At 44.8% G+C, this 18662-nt stretch overlaps 2 protein-coding genes across 2 annotated transcripts; both read left to right on the top strand.

Annotated features, from left to right (window-relative positions):
- Positions 1-524: 524 nt before the first annotated feature.
- IFIT2 (interferon induced protein with tetratricopeptide repeats 2) lies at positions 525-8505 on the top strand. Its single transcript, XM_002718372.6, has 2 exons — positions 525-789; positions 4834-8505. The coding sequence occupies exons 1-2, from the start codon at positions 785-787 to the stop codon at positions 6245-6247; spliced, it is 1419 nt and encodes a 472-aa protein (XP_002718418.4). The 5' UTR covers positions 525-784; the 3' UTR covers positions 6248-8505.
- Positions 8506-13443: 4938 nt separating this feature from the next.
- IFIT3 (interferon induced protein with tetratricopeptide repeats 3) lies at positions 13444-18446 on the top strand. Its single transcript, XM_008270166.5, has 2 exons — positions 13444-13518; positions 16447-18446. The coding sequence occupies exons 1-2, from the start codon at positions 13514-13516 to the stop codon at positions 17894-17896; spliced, it is 1455 nt and encodes a 484-aa protein (XP_008268388.4). The 5' UTR covers positions 13444-13513; the 3' UTR covers positions 17897-18446.
- Positions 18447-18662: the final 216 nt, after the last annotated feature.

The following is an 18662-nucleotide window of genomic DNA, read 5'->3' as shown; positions in this document are numbered from 1 at the left end:
TTGTGGAGCAAGGTGATATGGCCCTTATTGGCCCCCAGACTCTACCCCCTTGCTGGTGGCCACGCCGAGCTCCTCCCCTTGGGAGCCTGAGCCCCACCAATGGCTCCCGCTTCTGCTGGATGCTCTCCAGCTCTGTGTGCTCCCCTGAAGTCCTGCCTAGTGGTGCATAGACACAGGCCTCCTTAGCGGCAAGGGAGGCCTATCTGAACTCTGGGACAGTCTTACCAGTTGAATCTGGATTGGCATTGGCCCACAGTCTCAGAGGAGTACCTTAGATGCCCCAAGAGCCATGGCCACTGCTGCTTCAATGCCAGTCCTGAGCCCTGAACCTGTTCAACCCATATTTTTGCATGCAGCCCTAGGGTGTTAGGTAATTTTGGGCCACGAGGTGGGTGAGGCTGGGGCACGGGGAGGATGAGGTTAACAGTTCAATAATGAGGCAGGATGCTTTGTCAAAATGCCCTTTGGATTGGACTACCTTAGTGTCACAAACCAAGGGCATCAGGACATTCTAAAAAAAGCATGTTCTGACTCATTGCACAAAACTGCTCTGGGAAGAGCTTGGCTAGCAAGCTGCATTCAGTTAAGAATACTGAGGGTTTCACTTTCCAGTTTCAGTTTCTCCTCTGTAAATTCCACTGTGGGGGAAACAAGGGACAGGATGCAGATGCTCCCTTAAATAGAGGTCTTCTTAGCATTTGTTGCAGGCAGAGGAGAAGGGTTTCTCAGGAGTCCAGCAGCCTGAACAGCAGTCCTCCCGAAAGCAGAGAATTGCACCATCGTCATGAGGTAAAGTTCTCCCTTGTGTTGTGATGTTGCTAAAAATATCTAATCTCGTCAAAAAGCTGAAGTTGGAGACTGAAGTGGGCAGAGAGGGGTGTTTAATCAGTGGGGCCTCACTTAAATATGAATCTGGGGGATTGCCCATAAAGTCTGTCCTTTTTCTCTTGTTTGGAAGGATTGAGTTAGGGCTTTATGTAAAAGTGTTATGTAACACAGGCTTTCTTTTTGGAAGCTATTGTTAATGGTGTACTCAGAATAGCAATCCCACTCCCTGCAAAAGTCCATTTTACTTCTTTGGTTTTTTTTTAAAGATTTATTTATTTATTTATTTGAAAGTCAGAATTACAGAGTGGCAAACGCAGAGGGAGAGAGGTCTTCCATCTCTGGCTCACTCCCCAGATGGCTGCAGTGGCCTGAGCTGTGCCAATCCAAAGCCAGGAGCCAGGAGCTTCTTTTGGGTCTCCCATGGGGTGCAGGGGCCCAAGGACTTGGGCCATCTTCTACTGCTTTCCCAGGCCACAGCAGAGAGCTGGATTGGAAGTGGAGCAGCTGGGACTTGAACCGGCGCCCATATGGGATGCCGGCACTGCAGGCAGTGGCTTTACCCACTACACCACAGCACCAGCCCCACTTCTTTGTTTTTTTTTGTTTGTTTTTCATTTACTTGAAAGGCAGACTGGGGGGGGAGGAGGGAGAGAGAGAGAGAGAGAAAGAGAGAGAGAGAGAGAAAGAGAGAGAGAGAGAGAGAGAGAGAGAGAATTTTCTATCTGTTGATTCACTTGGCAAATGCCTGCAAAAGCCAGGGCTGAGCCAGTCCAAAGCCAGGAGCTCCATTCAGATGTGGGTATCAGGAGTCCAAACACTGGAACTATCATTTGCTGCCTTGCAGGTTGCATGAGCTGAAGGCTAGATGGGAAGCAGAGTAGCCTGAACTTGAACCAGCACTCTGATAGAGGCTGTTAGTGACCCAACCAGCAACTTAATCCTGTGCATCACAATGCCAACCCCCCCATGCCAATTTCACTTTTAAGTTAATCATTTGCCTTGGATTTGCTTTAGAGCTATGAAACTAATGGATATATTTCATGTATATTCACTCTCAAATTCTTTTTGTGCCTGATTTATTCCCTTAACATAATGGACTGCAGTTCCATCTTGTCGCTCCCCCTCTTCATGGAGGAACGACACTAAACCCTGCGCTGTTCTTTTGTCTGCTTGGCCCTTCCTGGGTTTGCTGCTGGTCCTTCCCAGGTTGGCTGCCGATCCCTCCACCTCCGTGGAGGGGCGGTTCCCCCTGCCACTTTCCCCACTTCCGCGGGGGAGCGGCACACCGCTGGCCAGCTCTCTCGGGGGCTGCTCAGATGTTATCCGGATGTTCCTGATGCATGTTGTCTCTCTCCTCCTTTATAGTCCTCTTCCACCAATCCCAACTCTGCTACCCACACGCCGAGCACGCTGCTCTCCTCCAATCAGGAGCAGGATCAGCTCCTGCAGGTTATTGGTCGAACTGGAGGCAGCTGTGTAGAAGTTGTTTACTCCTCTCCCAGCGCCATATTGTGGGAGAGCAGATGCATAGAATAAGTCTTAATTCCAGTAACTTAGTCTAGTCCGAGTTGCTCCCCACAGTTCCCCCTTTCTTTTTATTTTTTGGCGTTGATACGCGCCTGTCTTCGGTGCCCCGCGGCACACACTCTGCTCTGCTTGCTAGAGTTGCCCACAGGTGCTTACAAGCCCTACCAATCAGGCAAACCAAATCCGGGTCCTCTCTTTGCCATGTTGTGAGGAGGTTTTTAGGCGCTGATGCATGCCTGTGTTCGGTGCCCTGCAGTGCACGCTCTGCTCGAGCTGCCTGCAAGTGCTTATCGCCTTAATCAGGCAGACTGAATCCAAGCTCTCTCATTGCCGTATTGTGGGGAGACTTATTGGTGTTGATTCGTGCCTATCTTCGGTGACCTGCAGCGGATATTCTGCCTGCAGGTGCTTATCGCCTAATCAGGCAGACCGAATCCAAGCCCTCTCATTGCCATGTTGTGGGGAGGCCTTATTTTTCTCTATTTCTCTATCTCCGGGTATTCCTATCTCTCCTATTTTACTTCTATCTGCCAGCATTCCTATTTCTCTCATTTTACTTCTAAACTTCTATTTCTCTTATCCCCGCGGCTTCCCGGCACCCACCCTGAGGCGACTTCTTGGCGCCTCGCCCCGCAGTGGCTTCCCGGCTCTGCGCGGCTTCAGCCCGCGCTTCTCTTATCTGTGCGGCTTCCCAGCTTCGCGCGCGCTCTGCACTCTATGGTCTCCGCGCCCTTCGTGCCCACACCACGGCCTCCGCGCCAGCCCCGCACTTCCTATCTACTCGCGCCCCGTGCGCTCTCTCCGCTTGTGCCCCGCGCGCTTTCTCTGTGCGCGGGGGCTTCCGCGAATCAGGGCCTAGCTCAGGTTTCTGCTTCTCGGTTTTCAGTCTAAGTTCCCTGGGCTAACCTGACGAAATCCAACCTAGCTTACGTCTCCGCCTTTCGGTTTGGCTTCCCGTCTTTTGCTCCCCGGGCTAATCTGACGGATTCCAACCTAGCTTACGTCTCTGCTTCTGGTTTTAGTTTTTCACCTTTTGCTCCCCGGGGTTGACTTGACGAATCCCAACCTAGCTTACATCTCCGCTTCGGCCTGCCCCCGCGGCTTCATCCTCCCTAACATATTTTTCTCTACCCGGTATGTTTCCTAACTTTTCTTCCAACAATATTCCCCTCTCATTTCTCCTGGCTTCTCCCCACAGTCCGTATCCGAGTCTAAGTTTCTTCTAGCTTTCACTTTCACTTTCAACCATAGATTTCTCCTAACTTCCCCGCCATAGTCCGTATCCACGTCTATGTTTCTTCCAGCTTTCACTTTCGCTTTCAATCCTAACTTCTTCTGGCACTTTTTCTGTCCGGCTTTTCCCTAGGCTCTCTCTAATCTCTCTCTCTGGTATTTTCCCACTTCTTCCCGCTTCTTCCCTCCTAGGTTTCCTATCTGAGTCACGGCACCATTATCCCTCCTAGGCTTCGTATCTGAGTCACGGCACCATTATGTCACTCCCCCTCTTCGTGGAGGAATGACACTAAACCCTGCGCTGTTCTTTTGTCTGCTCGGCCCTTCCCGGGTTTGCTGCTGGTCCTTCCCGGGTTGGCTGCCGATCCCTCCACCTCCATGGAGGGGCGGTTCCCCCTGCCACTTTCCCCACTTCCGCGGGGGAGCGGCACACCGCTGGCCGGCTCTCTTGGGGGCTGCTCAGATGTTATCCGGATGTTCCTGATGCATGTTGTCTCTCTCCTCCTTTATGGTCCTCTTCCACCAATCCCAACTCTGCTACCCACACGCCGAGCACGCTGCTCTCCTCCAATCAGGATCAGCTCCTGCAGGTTATTGGTCGAACTGGAGGCAGCTGCGTAGAAGCTGTTTACTCCTCTCCCAGCGCCATATTGTGGGAGAGCAGATGCATAGAATAAGTCTTAATTCCAGTAACTTAGTCTAGTCCGAGTTGCTCCCCACACAACTGAGCTGCAGCACACAACAGAATTTCATTCTCTTTTATGGCTGAATAATATTTCATTACACACACACACACAACACACACACACATTCCAGATTTGCTTTGTCCATTCATTGATGGACACCTAGGTTTAGCCCCTATCTGGGCACTGTGTATGGTGCTGCAATAAACATGAGTCTACATTTTTTTTTTAAGATTTATTTATTTATTTGAAAGGCAAAGTTACAGAGAGGGCCGGTGCTGTGGCTCACCTGGTTGATCCTCTGCCTGTGGTGCCTGCATTCCACATGGGTTCCAGGTTCTAGTCCCGGTTGCTCCTCTTCCAGTCCAGCTCTCTGCTGTGGCCCAGGAGGGCAGTGGAGGATGGCCCAGGTGCTTGGGCCCTGCACCTGCATGGGAGACCAGGAGGAAGCACCTGGCTCCTGGCTTCGGATTGGTGCAGCACCAGCCGTAGCGGCCATTTGGGGTGTGACCAATGAATCTGTGCTGTCTCAAGCTGTTCATATTTCTATCTTTCCTTACAGTGAGATCACTCAGAAGTCCTTGGAGAGTAATCTACAGCAACTAAAGTGCCATTTCACTTGGAACTTGCTAGAGGGAGAAAATTCCTTAGATGATTTTGAGGACAGGGTGTTTAATCAGTCTGAGTTTCAGAATAGTGAATTCAGAGCCACAATGTGCAATTTACAGGCATATATAAAGCACTGCAGAGGCCAAAATGAGGCAGCCTTGGCATGCTTACGGCAAGCTGAAGAGTTCATCCAGCAAGATCACGCTGACCAAGCAGAACTCAGAAGCCTGGTCACCTGGGGAAACTTTGCCTGGGTCTACTATCACATGGGCCAGCTCTCAGAAGCTCAGACGTACGTAGACAAGGTGAAACATGTCTGCGAGAAGTTTTCCAGTGCCTATAAAATTGAGAGTCCTGAGCTGGATTGTGAGGAGGGGTGGACAAGGTTGAAGTGTGGAAAAAATCAAATTCAATGGGCGAAGGTGTGTTTCGAGAAGGCTCTGGAAAAGAACCCAAAGAGCCCAGAATTCTCCTCTGGGCTGGCCATCATAAGCTATCGTCTGGATAACATGACACTGTCTCAGAACCCCATCAGACCTCTGAGGAAAGCCATTGAGCTGAATTGTGACAACCAGTATGTGAAAGTCCTCCTGGCTCTGAAACTTCAGAAGATGAATTTAGAAGAAGGAGAAGGCGAGAGGTTAGTGGAAGAAGCCTTGGAGGGAGCCCCAGGGGCAACAGATGTACTTCGCAGTGCAGCAAAGCTTTATCGAAATAAACGTGCTCTGGACAAAGCCATAGAACTGCTTACAAAGGCTTTGGAGCACATGCCAGACAACACCTACCTCCATTACCACATTGCATGCTGCTATAAGTTAAAAATCACCCAAGAACTGAATATGGTAGAGAATACAGTGTACAGGAGAAGAGAGAAATTACTGAAACTGATAGGACAAGCTGTGGATCATTTCAAGAAAGCAGAGTCCAATGGAAATCTCTTCCGTGTTGCTTCCTACCTGGCCGGCCTCTATGCTCTAGCAGATCAGCATGAGGAAGCAGAGCATTATTTCCAAAAAGCATTCAGCCAAGAGCTTACTCCCGTATCGAAACAAGTGCTCCACCTGCGGTATGGCAATTTTCAGCTGTATCAAATGAAGTGTGAAGACAGAGCCATCCACCATTACATGGAAGGTGTGAAAATAAACAAGGACTCAAAGGAGAGAGAGAAGATGAAATGCAAACTGGAAAATATTGTAAAAAAACGGCTTTCCAAAAATGAGGCAGATGCTGAGGCTTTGTGTATCCTGGCGTTTCTCCAGGAGTTGAATGGAGACATGCAGCAGGCAGGTGAAGATGCTGAGAGGGGCTTGGGGCCTGGAAACCTCCTCCCTTCAGCATCCTTAGAGGAGACAAGGAATGAGGAATAGCAATATGGTCCCCCTAGAGTTAGTGCTGGAAGGGAGCTGAAATGCCTCAACTAACTTGATATGTCAATATATTCAACAACTGGTATGGTATAACCGTGGACTAAGAAAAACGTCATAGACCGGATCAGGGCCGTGGGGGAAGTGTGCTGTGTCAGGGATTAACACCTGAATTGCTGGATCATGGAGAATCCTAAGGAGTTCTGGGACAAGAACTAGATTGGGGGGGGCGGGGGTGCAGGTCCAAAGACTTGGTAAAGGGAGTTTCCACTTGACCTCTTAAATACAGTTCTTACTATGACATCTCTTAGTTATCTTCAGTGGAATGGTGCCTTGGGTTTGTTTCTGTGTTAGTATAAAGAAGCCAGCTCCCTCACATTTGTGGTACTTTTCTATCCTTTGGCATCATTTTAGATCCTGATCCTGCATAGACAATTACCTATCAAAAGACTGAGCAAGTCAGGTCTAGATAGGGATCAATATCCTCGCTCTCTCTTATGCCTCTGCCTCTTTATTCCTCCTTGTGGGCCGGTTTTCAAGATAGAGAGGGTCCTACAAGTGAGATCAGCTGTTCCAATAATTGAGGTGACAGCATAGTTTGGAAAACTGAGAGCAGAAAGCCAAGTGAGCTAGGAGAAGCAACTTGACCAGACAGCCACAGTGTGAGACATTTGGGACACGTAGGGGGCTATCTCTCCCACTCTGCCCTCTCTGTCATTGAAATACAGCATGTGAAGAAGGAAAGGGGATTCTGTACAATAATACAGACATCACAATAAAATAGTTCTTTAAAACTTGTGTGGGATGAAACAATGTCCCCCCAATAGGGATAGGAAAGAATAAGCAAAAGAGAAATAAAAATGAATGTGAGCTTATCTGTGTAGATTATAATTTGGAGACATTTCCACTTTTTGAGCCACTGTTCAGAATTTTTTTTGTAAGAAGAAGACTTGCCTTGTTTAAAAATGCTACCATTTATTTGCAGCAAAATGGACTCAAATGGAGGACCTCATGTTGAGTGAAATAAGCCAGGCCCAGAAAGACAAATACTGCATGTTCTCCCTTATATGTGGGATCCAAAATTTAAAAAACAAACAAAAAAGAGAGAAAGAAAGAAAGAAAAAAAGATAAAAAGTCTGTACATATCCGTATTTCTCCAAATATAGTTTTGTAAACTTTGTAACTTTGTGAAACCAATGGTTAAGAATGTTATACTACTGTATTTTGATGATCTGTGACTACTTTAAAATTCAATGTAAATGGATGGAATGGTCATTTTTCCATTCAATTATTGCTTATAGCCATTGTCTATATTCCACTAAACTAGGGTCTTTTTGCTTTTTACTTGTTAAACTTCTTATTTGGTGAAGTATTAAGCCTTTTTACTATAATGTATATTTAAAATGTATCTCAAAAATAAAAAAGAAGAAAAAGGAAAGGGGAAAGAAGGAGGGTGAGAGGGAAAGAGGGGATGGAGGAAAACAGTATCAATGTGTTCTTGGAACTGTATCTACAAATAATATTGAATCCAGTAAAAATGAATTAAAAACTAAAATAAAATTAAAAAAGAAAAAAATCCCAGATTAGAAAAATGCTTTGAGATGCTATACAAGCAGTTAAATGGGAGAATGACTTGGTGATTAAAGGCCTAGAGGAAAGTCTTAGAAAATGACAGTGGTAATGGCAGCGGGGGGTGGAGGTGCTCCCATTAGGAATGTTGTGTGGTGGGTGATATAAACACTTCTTTTAATTCTGAAAATCTTTGGGAAAAATAACAAAATTCATAATATGCTTGAGGTGATGGACATTTTACAGGAAGACACGGCATGAACTAGATGTCAATGTTGGTGTGTACCAAAATGATCAGCTGATCCAGCTTGGAATCATCCACTATCCTCTCCATTGAGAAATGTTTGATAGTTGGAATTAGATTAAATTTTTCATTTATAAACATTTTTTTGTTAAGCAAGTAAGACATCTATACCATTCAACATTTTTCAAGTAAAAAGTCCATATTTTCTGTATTACAAATAGTATTGCATAAATACTATTTGTATTCCTGAATGCAGTCATGGATTTAATAAATAAATAACTTTGATATGATGAAGTATAAAGCAGTGTTCTGATTTATCTGTAATTTTTCTATCCCTTTGAGTCGTTCGGGCTCAGCTACTGATATATTACTGTAAGTGCTTAGACTAATAACTAATCAAACATTGTAACCACTGAATTTAATAAAAACAAACTGTGCAGCCTTGAGAGTCCAGGACTTCATTTTATACCTTGAAACACATCCCCATGTACCTGTGTGCACATAAACACCCTGCTCCCACACTGACGTTGAGTGGGCTTTTGCCTTTCTCTCCATTATATCTATACTTCATCATATTCTCTCTTCTGATCTCTTATCATGGGAAATGAAGTTTTGTAGATTATGTCTTATGCCCCATCCTGTAGGCAATCCAAAGACATGCTGGAGAGCCTTCCATATTAAATAAATACTAGAAAGAGAAAATAAACTTGAAATCTTTCTTGTTTTTTTTTTTTTTTTTCCAAATGTCTCTGGTGGGAAAATGCAAATCAGACCAGATGAAATGGTCAAGCCATTCCATTGTACTGGGTTAGACTGCTTATGTTTCAGGGGAAGATCTGGTTCATTTTTCCTGAATAACTTATTGGATCTTGTTTCTAGGCAGGAAAACTAGGAGTGGTCTGAGTGAAAGGTAGGGTATGCAGGTGCAATGACCTTGAGATAGGACCACCTATACCTGTGTGTGTTGAAGAAGGTACACCAGGTGATGTCATCTTTTCCTTGCCCATCATGCCACCAAATCCTTGCTGGAAAAAGGCCGTGAGAGGGATAAAGGTAGAAAGCATAGAGAAGTGAACGTGTATGATATATTACATGTAGTGGTTACTTGAAGATTAAAAGTTAAATTATTGGAACATAATAAAATTATATATGTAGCTAATGGGTCCTGAATTCTCAATATCTAGGGATAACAAATAGAATCATATTCATTGAACTTGACTCATAAATGCCTGCCTCCAAACCATTTCTCCCAGTGCATGACATTTGACTCTCCTCATACAGCCACCTAGGTAAATAACAAGGTCTGAATATGTGCTTCTGAGGTGCTGATGAACAATGTGCTAGAATTATTTGTCCATATCTTATTTGTATTGCCCCAGCACCCGCATCCAACAGTGTCCACTGCCAGCAAAACTGCTTCAGTACATCTCAGCATTCTCAGTATTTGATTTTTCCCTTCAGGGTAGTTACATCCATGCTTCATTAGCCAGCTTTTTGTTACTTTAATTGCCAAATTAAATATCAAATTTAATTACTTTTGTTACCAAAATGCTGGAGAGGAGCTATTTTTAAAAGAAAGTATAGTTCAGCTTGTAGGTCGAAGGTTCACAATACAAGATCGAATAAACTCAGTGGTTTATGGATCTGCTAAGGCTGGGGAATGGCAGAAGGATGGTCACACAGCAAGCCAGGAAGCAGAGAAACAGGAGTCATGCTCTTTCTCCATGCATGTATCTCTTTGTTGAAGCCATCATGATTTGATCATGGTGCTCTATACAAGCAACAACCTCATCACTTTCCAAAAGTCCCATCTTCAGATATTACATTCAGATCCAGGATCTACCCTCAACCCACCAAACATTAATATGTTAACCATTAACATAAGTATCTGCATTCATTGGGAAGGCAAATTCTGTTTCAACCACAACACTTGCCAAGGATGTCCCCAAGAATGTTAGCAATCATGAAGGGATGAGAATTTCTTTCATATATATCTTGATTCCAGATAGTATTTGTTATTTCTTTTTAAAAATTTTTTATTATTTATTTTATTTGAGAGGTAGAGTTACAGACAGTGAGAGGAAGAGACAGAGAGAAAGGTCTTCCTTCTGTTGGTTCACCCCCCAAATGGCCACAACTTTTGGAGCTGTGCTGATCTGAAGCCAGGAGCCAGGTGCTTCTTCCTGGTCTCCCATGTGGGTGCAGGGGCCCAATCATTTGGGCAATCCTCCACTGCTTTCCCAGGCCATAGCAGGGAGCTGGACTGGAAGTAGAGCCGCTGGAACTAGAACCGGTGCCCATATGGGGTGCTGGCGTCACAGATGGAGGATTAACCCATTGTACCACAGCACCAGCCCCCAGTACTTATTATTTCTTAGCCTCAGAGTCCTTAGCAAAAATATTCACTCCCTTCTGCTTGTGGCCTCCTTGTAGAGCTCAGACCTAGTTCCTCGGGTCAGCTTTCATCTATCTTACCACCAGATCAGTTGATTTACCCAATAGGTGTCCAGCACAGCTGGAAGCCTAGTAGTATTAGCATTCTGATCACATACACAAATAAGACCTGTGCTAAAATTCTTACTACATGCACAATCTTGGATGCCAACTTGGGACTGTAGCTTCCAACTAGAAAACATATTTGTAGTTCCTCCTTTCTGCCACTATTTCACCTATTACTTATTTTGGGAAGTCGCTAACTTTGATAGGTAAGAAAATTTCCTTGTGATTCACAGTGCAGCCCCCTCATCAATGATAATCTGCACTTTCTTGTGGGGCTGATGTTGCAGTGCAGCAGGTTAAGCTGCTGTTATTGACACTGGCATCCCATATCAGAGTGCTGTTCTGATCAGAGTTCTGGCTGCTTCACTCCTGACCCGGCTTCCTGTTAGTTCAGCAGCTGATGGCCCAAGCAGTTGGGCCCCTGCCACCCATGTGGGAGAGCCAGATGGAGTTCCTGGATTCTGACTTTAGCCTTGCCTAGCCCTGGCTATTGTGAGCCAGAAGATGGACGCACTTGCTTTCTCTCTCTCTCTCTCTCTCTCTCTCTGTGTGTGTGTGTGTGTGTGTATGTGTGTGAGTGTCACTATGCCTCTTACATAGATGAAAATAATACACAGATATTACAGGAGGTGCTTTCAGCTCTGCAGGGGAACTTCCTTCAGCTGCTCTAGATATAGGACTTAAGGCTAGAGAAAGTATCAGAGGCAGGATTTGTTGGAAAGTTGTGAAACCAAATCTCAAACAGTTCTTCTTTCTTATTTGGTGCTCTTCCAGCTGCAGTTGCAAAAGAAGCTACTGAACCTGCAGATGATACATATCAACCCCAGGCCTTTGGTCATGTCTCACTTATTTGAGAAATACAATGGGCGCAAGTGTGTGTTATCTCTGAATTGGATAAACTGTAAAAATAAAAAAATAAATTCCACCTTAAACCTTAAATTTATTTTTCTTTTCTTTTTTTATTTATTTCACAGGTAGAGTTGTACAGTGAGAAAGAGAGAGAGAGAGAGAGAGAGAGAGAGAGGTCTTCCTTCCGTTGGTTCACCCCCAAAATGGCCGCTATGGCCAGAGCTATGCCGATCTGAAGCCAGGAGCCAGGTGCTTCTTCCCGGTCTCCCATGCGGGTGCAGGGGCTCAAGCACTTGGGCCATCCTCCACTGCCTTCTCAGGCCACAGCAGAGATCTGGACAGGAAGAGGAGCAGCCAGGACTAGAATCGGCGTCCATATGGGATGCCGGCGCTGCAAGTAGAGGATTAACCAAGTGAGTCACAGCGCCAGCCCCTAAATTTATTTTTCTAAAAAAGGTTTTTATTTAAATGTCAAAATTACAGAGAGAGAGAGAGAGAGAGAATCTTTGATCCATTGGTTCACTCCCAAAATGTTCCCAGTGGTTGAAGCTGCACCAGGGCAAATCCAGGAGCCAGGAACTCCAACCAGGTTTCCCACATGGGTGGCACAGCCCAAGTACTTGAACCATCTTCTGCTGATTTCCCAGGTACACTGGCAGAGAGCTGGGTCAGGAGTGGAGCAGCTGGGACTCAAACCAGTGTGCATATGGGATGCCAGTGTCTCAGGCAGCAGCTTAACCTGCTGCACCATATTACTGGCCCCTAAACCAGAAAATTTCTAAGACCTTTCTAGAGTCTTCTGCCAATCAGGGAAAAGAAGAGTAAGAAGATCTAAGAATGTGATATATGAATCTGTGATATGTGAAGTTCTCGAAATTCCAGGATCAAAGGCAAGGGCACTCTTTACTTGTGTGTAACTGTGGTGTTTACTCATTTCAGAGCTATGCACTTTTATTGTCTATAGGATAATAAATTATTACACAAATGTGAAGTCAGACATCGACGAGAAACGTAGATTTTTCCAAATAGCAGGTTACTTTCATGGTACATAATAACAATGTCTGAATTCAGGATATCTTAAAAGACAAGGTTGCAAATACCAAGCATCAGGCCAGTTGTGCTATGTAAGGATGTCCATTTTGTGAGGCTTTAGGGTGGATGGAACCTTTCTCCTAACTGGCAATTCCTCTGTCACCAAATCAGCCATGAACTATACTTCCCAGGGTTCTGTGGAATTTACATCATGACTTGGAAGTATTGTAAATATGAAAATAAAATCTGTCAGCATGATATCACTCCTGCTTCAGAGATCAAAGCATAAATATAACAGCATAAATATAAAAGCATAAATATAAACAGCAATATGAGGGAGCTTCATTGAAAATTCACATTGTCTTTTAATTCCATTTTCCATTAACCTTATGAAGCTCCCCCACTCCCGACATGTATTTCTATTTCTCATTTTACAGGTGGGTGACCAAAGTATTGTGTTAGAATTTAGAGAGTTGAGTAATTCAGAGATCCCTGCAGAGTTTGTCTTCCCATGTTTAGTATTGTGGCACAGAGGAAATTCAGGTTCAATGATCTGACCTCCGGAAAATTCCAGAGCTAGTAAGGTAAACAGAGAAGACTAAAGCCAGGTCTCTGGATACAAATTATCTTCTGTTGGACAACAGTGTTATTTGTTTTACAAAGTATTTTGAGATATCCTTTTCCATCATGTGTTACCAGAATCCCTACAGCAGAATATTCTACAGACTTTACTAAAAAAGCAGCTTCTTGGGTCCCTCCCCAAACCGACAGATTCCTGGGATTGCTTTCATATTCTCTCAAACTCTAGTTTCAGGGTTATTGTGTTGAACGGTACTGAGGCTGTTATCATAGCTCTCAAAGTTAAGTTTCATTTTAGTCTTCCTGTGGATTTTAAGTCAGTTTCACTTTCGTTTCTCTTTCCTTTCGGAGACTGGAGAAACCGTCAGCTGATGTGTTACCCACTCTGCTTCCCCTTTATATAGTCCTTTCAGTACTGGCTTGAAGCACACCAGGAAGCTTGCTGAAGATCATCTGCTCCCCAGATTTTCAGAACAGCGGCGACACAGACTGAAGTCATGAGGTCAGTGAAATCAGGTTGTATAACCACACTCTCATTCTGCCAGCTGTGAGCAGCACTTCTCAGCGGGAAGAATGTCCCTGAATTGTCTCGCTGCTAATGGATCCATGAATCTTTATTCAATTTCTGTGGCTTTTTCTGGTGTACACACTCAGAACTGTTGGCTGTGTGGAGCTGGTTGCTGAGATGACAAGGAGACTTGGCATGAGGGTTTAGATTCACTCAGGCACAAAGTTTGCTGATTCAAAGCCAGAACTAAGGGAATTTACTCTTGGCAGGGTTTTCTGTTGTTTCATTTTAAAGGATTAAGTCAGAGACTTCTTTCTTGTGATTTTAAGAGGAAGTTTTTATTTTCATCAGATACTGTGAGAGATGGAATCAGTACTGCAAACCCAGTTCACACAGAAGCAAATTGTACCCTAAAACATTAGATCACTTCAAAATGGGAAGTGGGGGAAATAATTATTAGAAATGGGTATTTTGTTCATTTCTTATGTGAAAACAACTTTCAAAGCTTGCAGTTTATTTTGATTGCCAAGGTGAATGCTGATGACAATGATCTAATCTATGGTCTACTAGTGGTCTACCATGGAAAGCAGACCAATGGCTGCCTGGAGAGGCTGGGGAACTGTATAGAAGGGCATACAAAGATATTTTGAAATGATAGAAATAGCCTATGGGGAGATAGTGGGAGTTCCATAGGTAGAAATACATATTGTAACTCCTCAAACTGTACACTTAGAATGTGTGTGTTTTATTGTATATCAAGCATAATCTTAGTAAACTGGATTTTAAAAATATTTATTTTTATTATTTGGGAGGCAGAGCTGTAAAGAGGGAATGGGAAGATGGTTCACTTTCCCATGGGCCAGGGCAGGGCTAGTTCAAAGCCAGGTGCCTGGAACTCTACCCAGTTCTCCCACGTGGTGGCAGGGGAGCTGGATCCTCCCAGTACCCGTATGGGATACTGGAATCACAAGTGGTGGCTTAACTTGCTATACCACAACTCCAGCCCCATTTACCTTGATTTTTATAAATGTGTATAGACTTGCTAGAGTTATGCCATTGAATAGAGCATTGGGGAAAACTAAGGGAAAACATTTTTTTTTTCCCAGCAAATGCCTTTGCGAAAGGATTGAGGGGTTGATTGCTTGGGGGAGAGAGATCCTATTGATCTCTCATAGAGGGCAGAAAGGGGACTGGTTAATTTACTCTCAGTGAGTGGCGCTGACCAGACAGCCTGTCCCCACTCGCCTGCACAAGAGGCTTTGCAGTGTTCTGTGTGTGGATGTGCCTAGAGCCACTGCCCTGAGGAGGTCTGAGTGGCAGGGGGATGGTGGGGGGCTTTTAGAATTATGTTGAGCTGAGGTCTACATCCAGGTGCTCCTTTCTCCCAGAGATAATGCAGGGGGCAAATTGGGGTGCTCCTCTCCCATAGGGCTAAAAATTGCCAAAGAGGGAAATCACCTGGGAAAATGCCTGGCACTTGCAGGCTGATGTTCATCTTCCCCTGCCCAAACCACAAGGAACTCTGTTGCTCTCTTAGTACATTCATGAATTCACTTAAAATGATGTGGCATGGTGAGCTAGGCTGCTGCCTGCAATGCTTCCATACCCTACTGTAGTGCTTGTTCAAGTCCAGCCTGCTCCACTTGTGATCCAGCTCGCTGCCGGTGTGCCTGAGAAGGCAGCAGAAGATGGCTTGAGTAATTGGGTTCCTGCCACCAGGTGGGATTCCCAGGTGGAGCCCTGAGCTCCTGGCTTCAGTCTAGTCCACCTCCAGTCACTGTGGCCATTTATGAAGTGAACCAACAGATGGAAGATCTGGACTCCCATTTTTTGGTATGGCTCCTCATAACCAGACTGTGAGCTCCTGGGGTTGAGAGTCAAGATAATTTTTATCTTTCTTAGATCTTTAACAACTAATCAAGTGGCAAAAAGCAGTAGCCCAGGAATGAGTCACTGGATGGTTAAATAAACCCATTTAGAAGATGTTAGGACTGACATTTGACTTAGATTTCAGCTCCTCTGACTGCAGCTGTCTCTTTTCATCTACCTTACCTCATCTCCTGTATATCAGCTTATACAGTGTAAGGCATGTTCACAGACCATTGTCTTAATAGATGAATTTAGGAGGCAAGAGGGAAATATCGGTCCGAAAAGACTTAGGGGTAAATTAGAGAAACAGAAATAGTAGAATATACAAATGTTCTTCAACATCATGATGGGGTTACATCCTGGTAAGCTCAGTGTAAGTAGAAAATACTGAAAATTGAAGATGTATTTAATATCCAATTAATGCATTATTAAGTCAAAAAAACAGAAGCCAAACCATCGTAAATTCAGATGTTCCTTAACTTATAATGGAGTTATATTCCAAAAAACCCACCGTAAAGCAAAAGCATTATTAAGTTAAACCATTGTAAGTCAGAGACCATCTGTTGATAGGTATATAGATGGAGATTTATGATGAGGAATTGCTCGTGAGATGATGGAGGCTGAGGATTCCCGCACTCTGCTGTCAACGCAGGAATCTTTGCAGTATAGTTTCAAGCCCAAGTCCAAGGGCCTGTGACCCAGCAGAGTGGCTGCTGGCAGTCTCAGTGGAAGTCCCTGTCTGAAGACAGAAGACAGAGGTCTCATCTCAAGTAGTCAGAGAAAGAGAATTCTCCCTCCCTCCACGTTTGTGTTCTGCTCAGGCCCTTAATGGATTAGATGATGCCCACCCACATGGGGTGGAAACTGCTCTACTCAGTCTGCCAAGTCAAATGCTAATCTTTTCCAGAAGCATCCTTACAGACACACACTCAGAAGTAATCTTTAACCAGATGTAGGGCATACTTCAGTCAAGCTGGCATGTGTAATTAACCATGAAAGTGCTTAATGCTTGACAAGTGCATGTGATAATAACCAAGCTTATTTTTTCAACAGTGAAGTCACCAAGACTTCCCTGGAGAAAATCCTTCCACAGCTGAAATGCCATTTCACCTGGAACTTATTCAAGGAGGGAAGCATCTCACGTTATCTAGAAGACAGAGTGTGTAACCAGATCGAATTTTTAAACACCGAGTTCAAAGCTACAATGTACAACTTGTTGGCCTACATAAAGCACCTAGATGGCAAAAATGAGGCAGCTCTGGAATGCTTGCGGCTAGCTGAAGAGTCAGTCCAGCAAGAGCACAATGGCCAAGCAGAAATCAGGAGCCTGGTCACCTGGGGAAACTATGCCTGGGTCCACTACCACATGGGCCAGCTCTCAGAAGCTCAGAGGTATGTTGACAAGGTGAAACGCACCTGTGAGAAGTTCTCAAATCCTTACAGTATTGAGTGTCCTGAGCTCGACAGTGAGGAAGGGTGGACACGCCTGAAGTGTGGAAAGCATGAAAGGGCTAAGGTGTGTTTTCAGAAGGCCCTGGAACAGAAACCGCACAACCCAGAATTCTCCTCTGGGCTGGCAATTGCAATGTACCATCTAGATGAGAGCCCACCAAAGCACTTCTCTGTCAAAGTTCTGACGCAGGCCATGGAGCTGAGTCCTGATAACCATTATGTCAAAGTTCTCCTGGGCCTGGCCCTGAAGAAGATGAATAAAGAAGCTGAGGGTGAGCAGTTTGTTAAAGAGGCCCTGGAGAAAGCTCCTTGCCAAACAGACGTCCTTCGCAGTGCGGCCAATTTTTACAGAAAAAGTGACCTAGACAAAGCTATTGAGCTGCTTCAAAGGGCATTAGAATCTACACCAAACAATGGCTATGTCTATCACCATCTTGGGTTCTGCTACAGGGCAAAAATCAAGCAATTGCAGGATACAGGAGAATCTGAAACAAGTGGAGGTGGAGAGAAGATTGAAGAACTAAGGAAATCTCTGAAGGACTGTATGGATAAACTTAGGGAGAAGGGACTAAATCCCCTGAGTGCATACTCCAATCTCTCTGAGTTCCTGGAAGAAGAAGATTACGAGACAGCCGTCAATCAGGAGTTCCCCCATGCCGAGAGAGAACCACCCCATCAGAGCTATTGCAACCTGCAGGAGAATCACAGGGAGTCTGAACACACCACTGTCCAACAGTGCTTAGAGGGCGTGCCTGCGGGCAAAAAAACAAACGATAATGAAGAGGGGAAACACCTAATAAAGAACAGAGATGGAAATGTCCCTCCACAGAACGCACCCAATTCTTATTATCTCCAAGGATTAACTCACAAGCTGAACGGAGATCTACTGCAAGCAGCTGAATGTTATGAGAAGGAACTGGGCCACCTGCTAAGGAATGCGCCTTCAGGCATAGGTGACTTCTTCCTGTCAGCGTCGGAGCCTCATGATGGCCATGAGGAAACAGGCCGGGACACAGGTAGCCCCACCTCAAGAGAGCTCCATGATGTCTGAGCCAGGACAAAGAGGAAGAAACAAAACAGAGCAGCAGAAGGCCAGGGGGGCCAGAGAGGGTGTTGTGAGGGGGCGGGGCGGAGGGGACGACAGGGGTACTCAGGGTGGTGGGGCTGTAGGTATAGCTTATAGCAATTATAGTAGACTTTTAGAGTTGTTTCTTATGTTATGTTCTGCCTCCCTTGCCCATTCTGTCTGCACTGTTACATAGTCGGTGGGTCCCATAACTAATCAGTCACTAGCAGAAATAGTGCTTCTGGCCTTCAGAATGCCAATTAGTTCTGTTTGTACTCAGTTCACCATGTAGCTCCCATTTCTGCTGTTCTTGCCAAGGGCCCCGAATGGTGACTGCCTGTCAACAAAATATTCAATAATATTCACCCTATTTCCTCCAGGCTCCATGTCTAGAAGATTACCTTTTAACCAATCTGGGAATATTCATCATGTTTTACTTTGGGTTTCAGTCATGTAATTATATGGATTTTGATAGTGATAAGTGTGCATGCTTGATAGTGATGCTACAATAAATCTAAAAATTTCAACTCAGAAAGCAGATGATTGTGTAGTTTCTGTGTGTGACTAGGTAGTATTAATTCCCCAAGTTTCTTCTGCTAGAGATGGTGGTTATTGCAAAGCTATTCTTAATATGCCCATTTTAGCCTCTCCATTGGAGATAATGCTTTCTCCCTGTAGCACATCCTTAGACTGTGAGAACTCCGATTCGCATTCCAGCCCAGGAGCCTCATCTGAGCCCAGTGCTCAGTTA

The sequence above is a fragment of the Oryctolagus cuniculus genome, chromosome 15 (assembly GCF_051225735.1).
Source record: "Oryctolagus cuniculus isolate XC-2025 breed Fujian yellow rabbit chromosome 15, ASM5122573v1, whole genome shotgun sequence".
In the NCBI taxonomy this organism is placed as follows: domain Eukaryota; kingdom Metazoa; phylum Chordata; class Mammalia; order Lagomorpha; family Leporidae; genus Oryctolagus; species Oryctolagus cuniculus.
The sequence above is the reverse complement of the archived record's forward strand: the minus strand, read 5'-3'. Positions and strand labels throughout refer to the sequence as shown.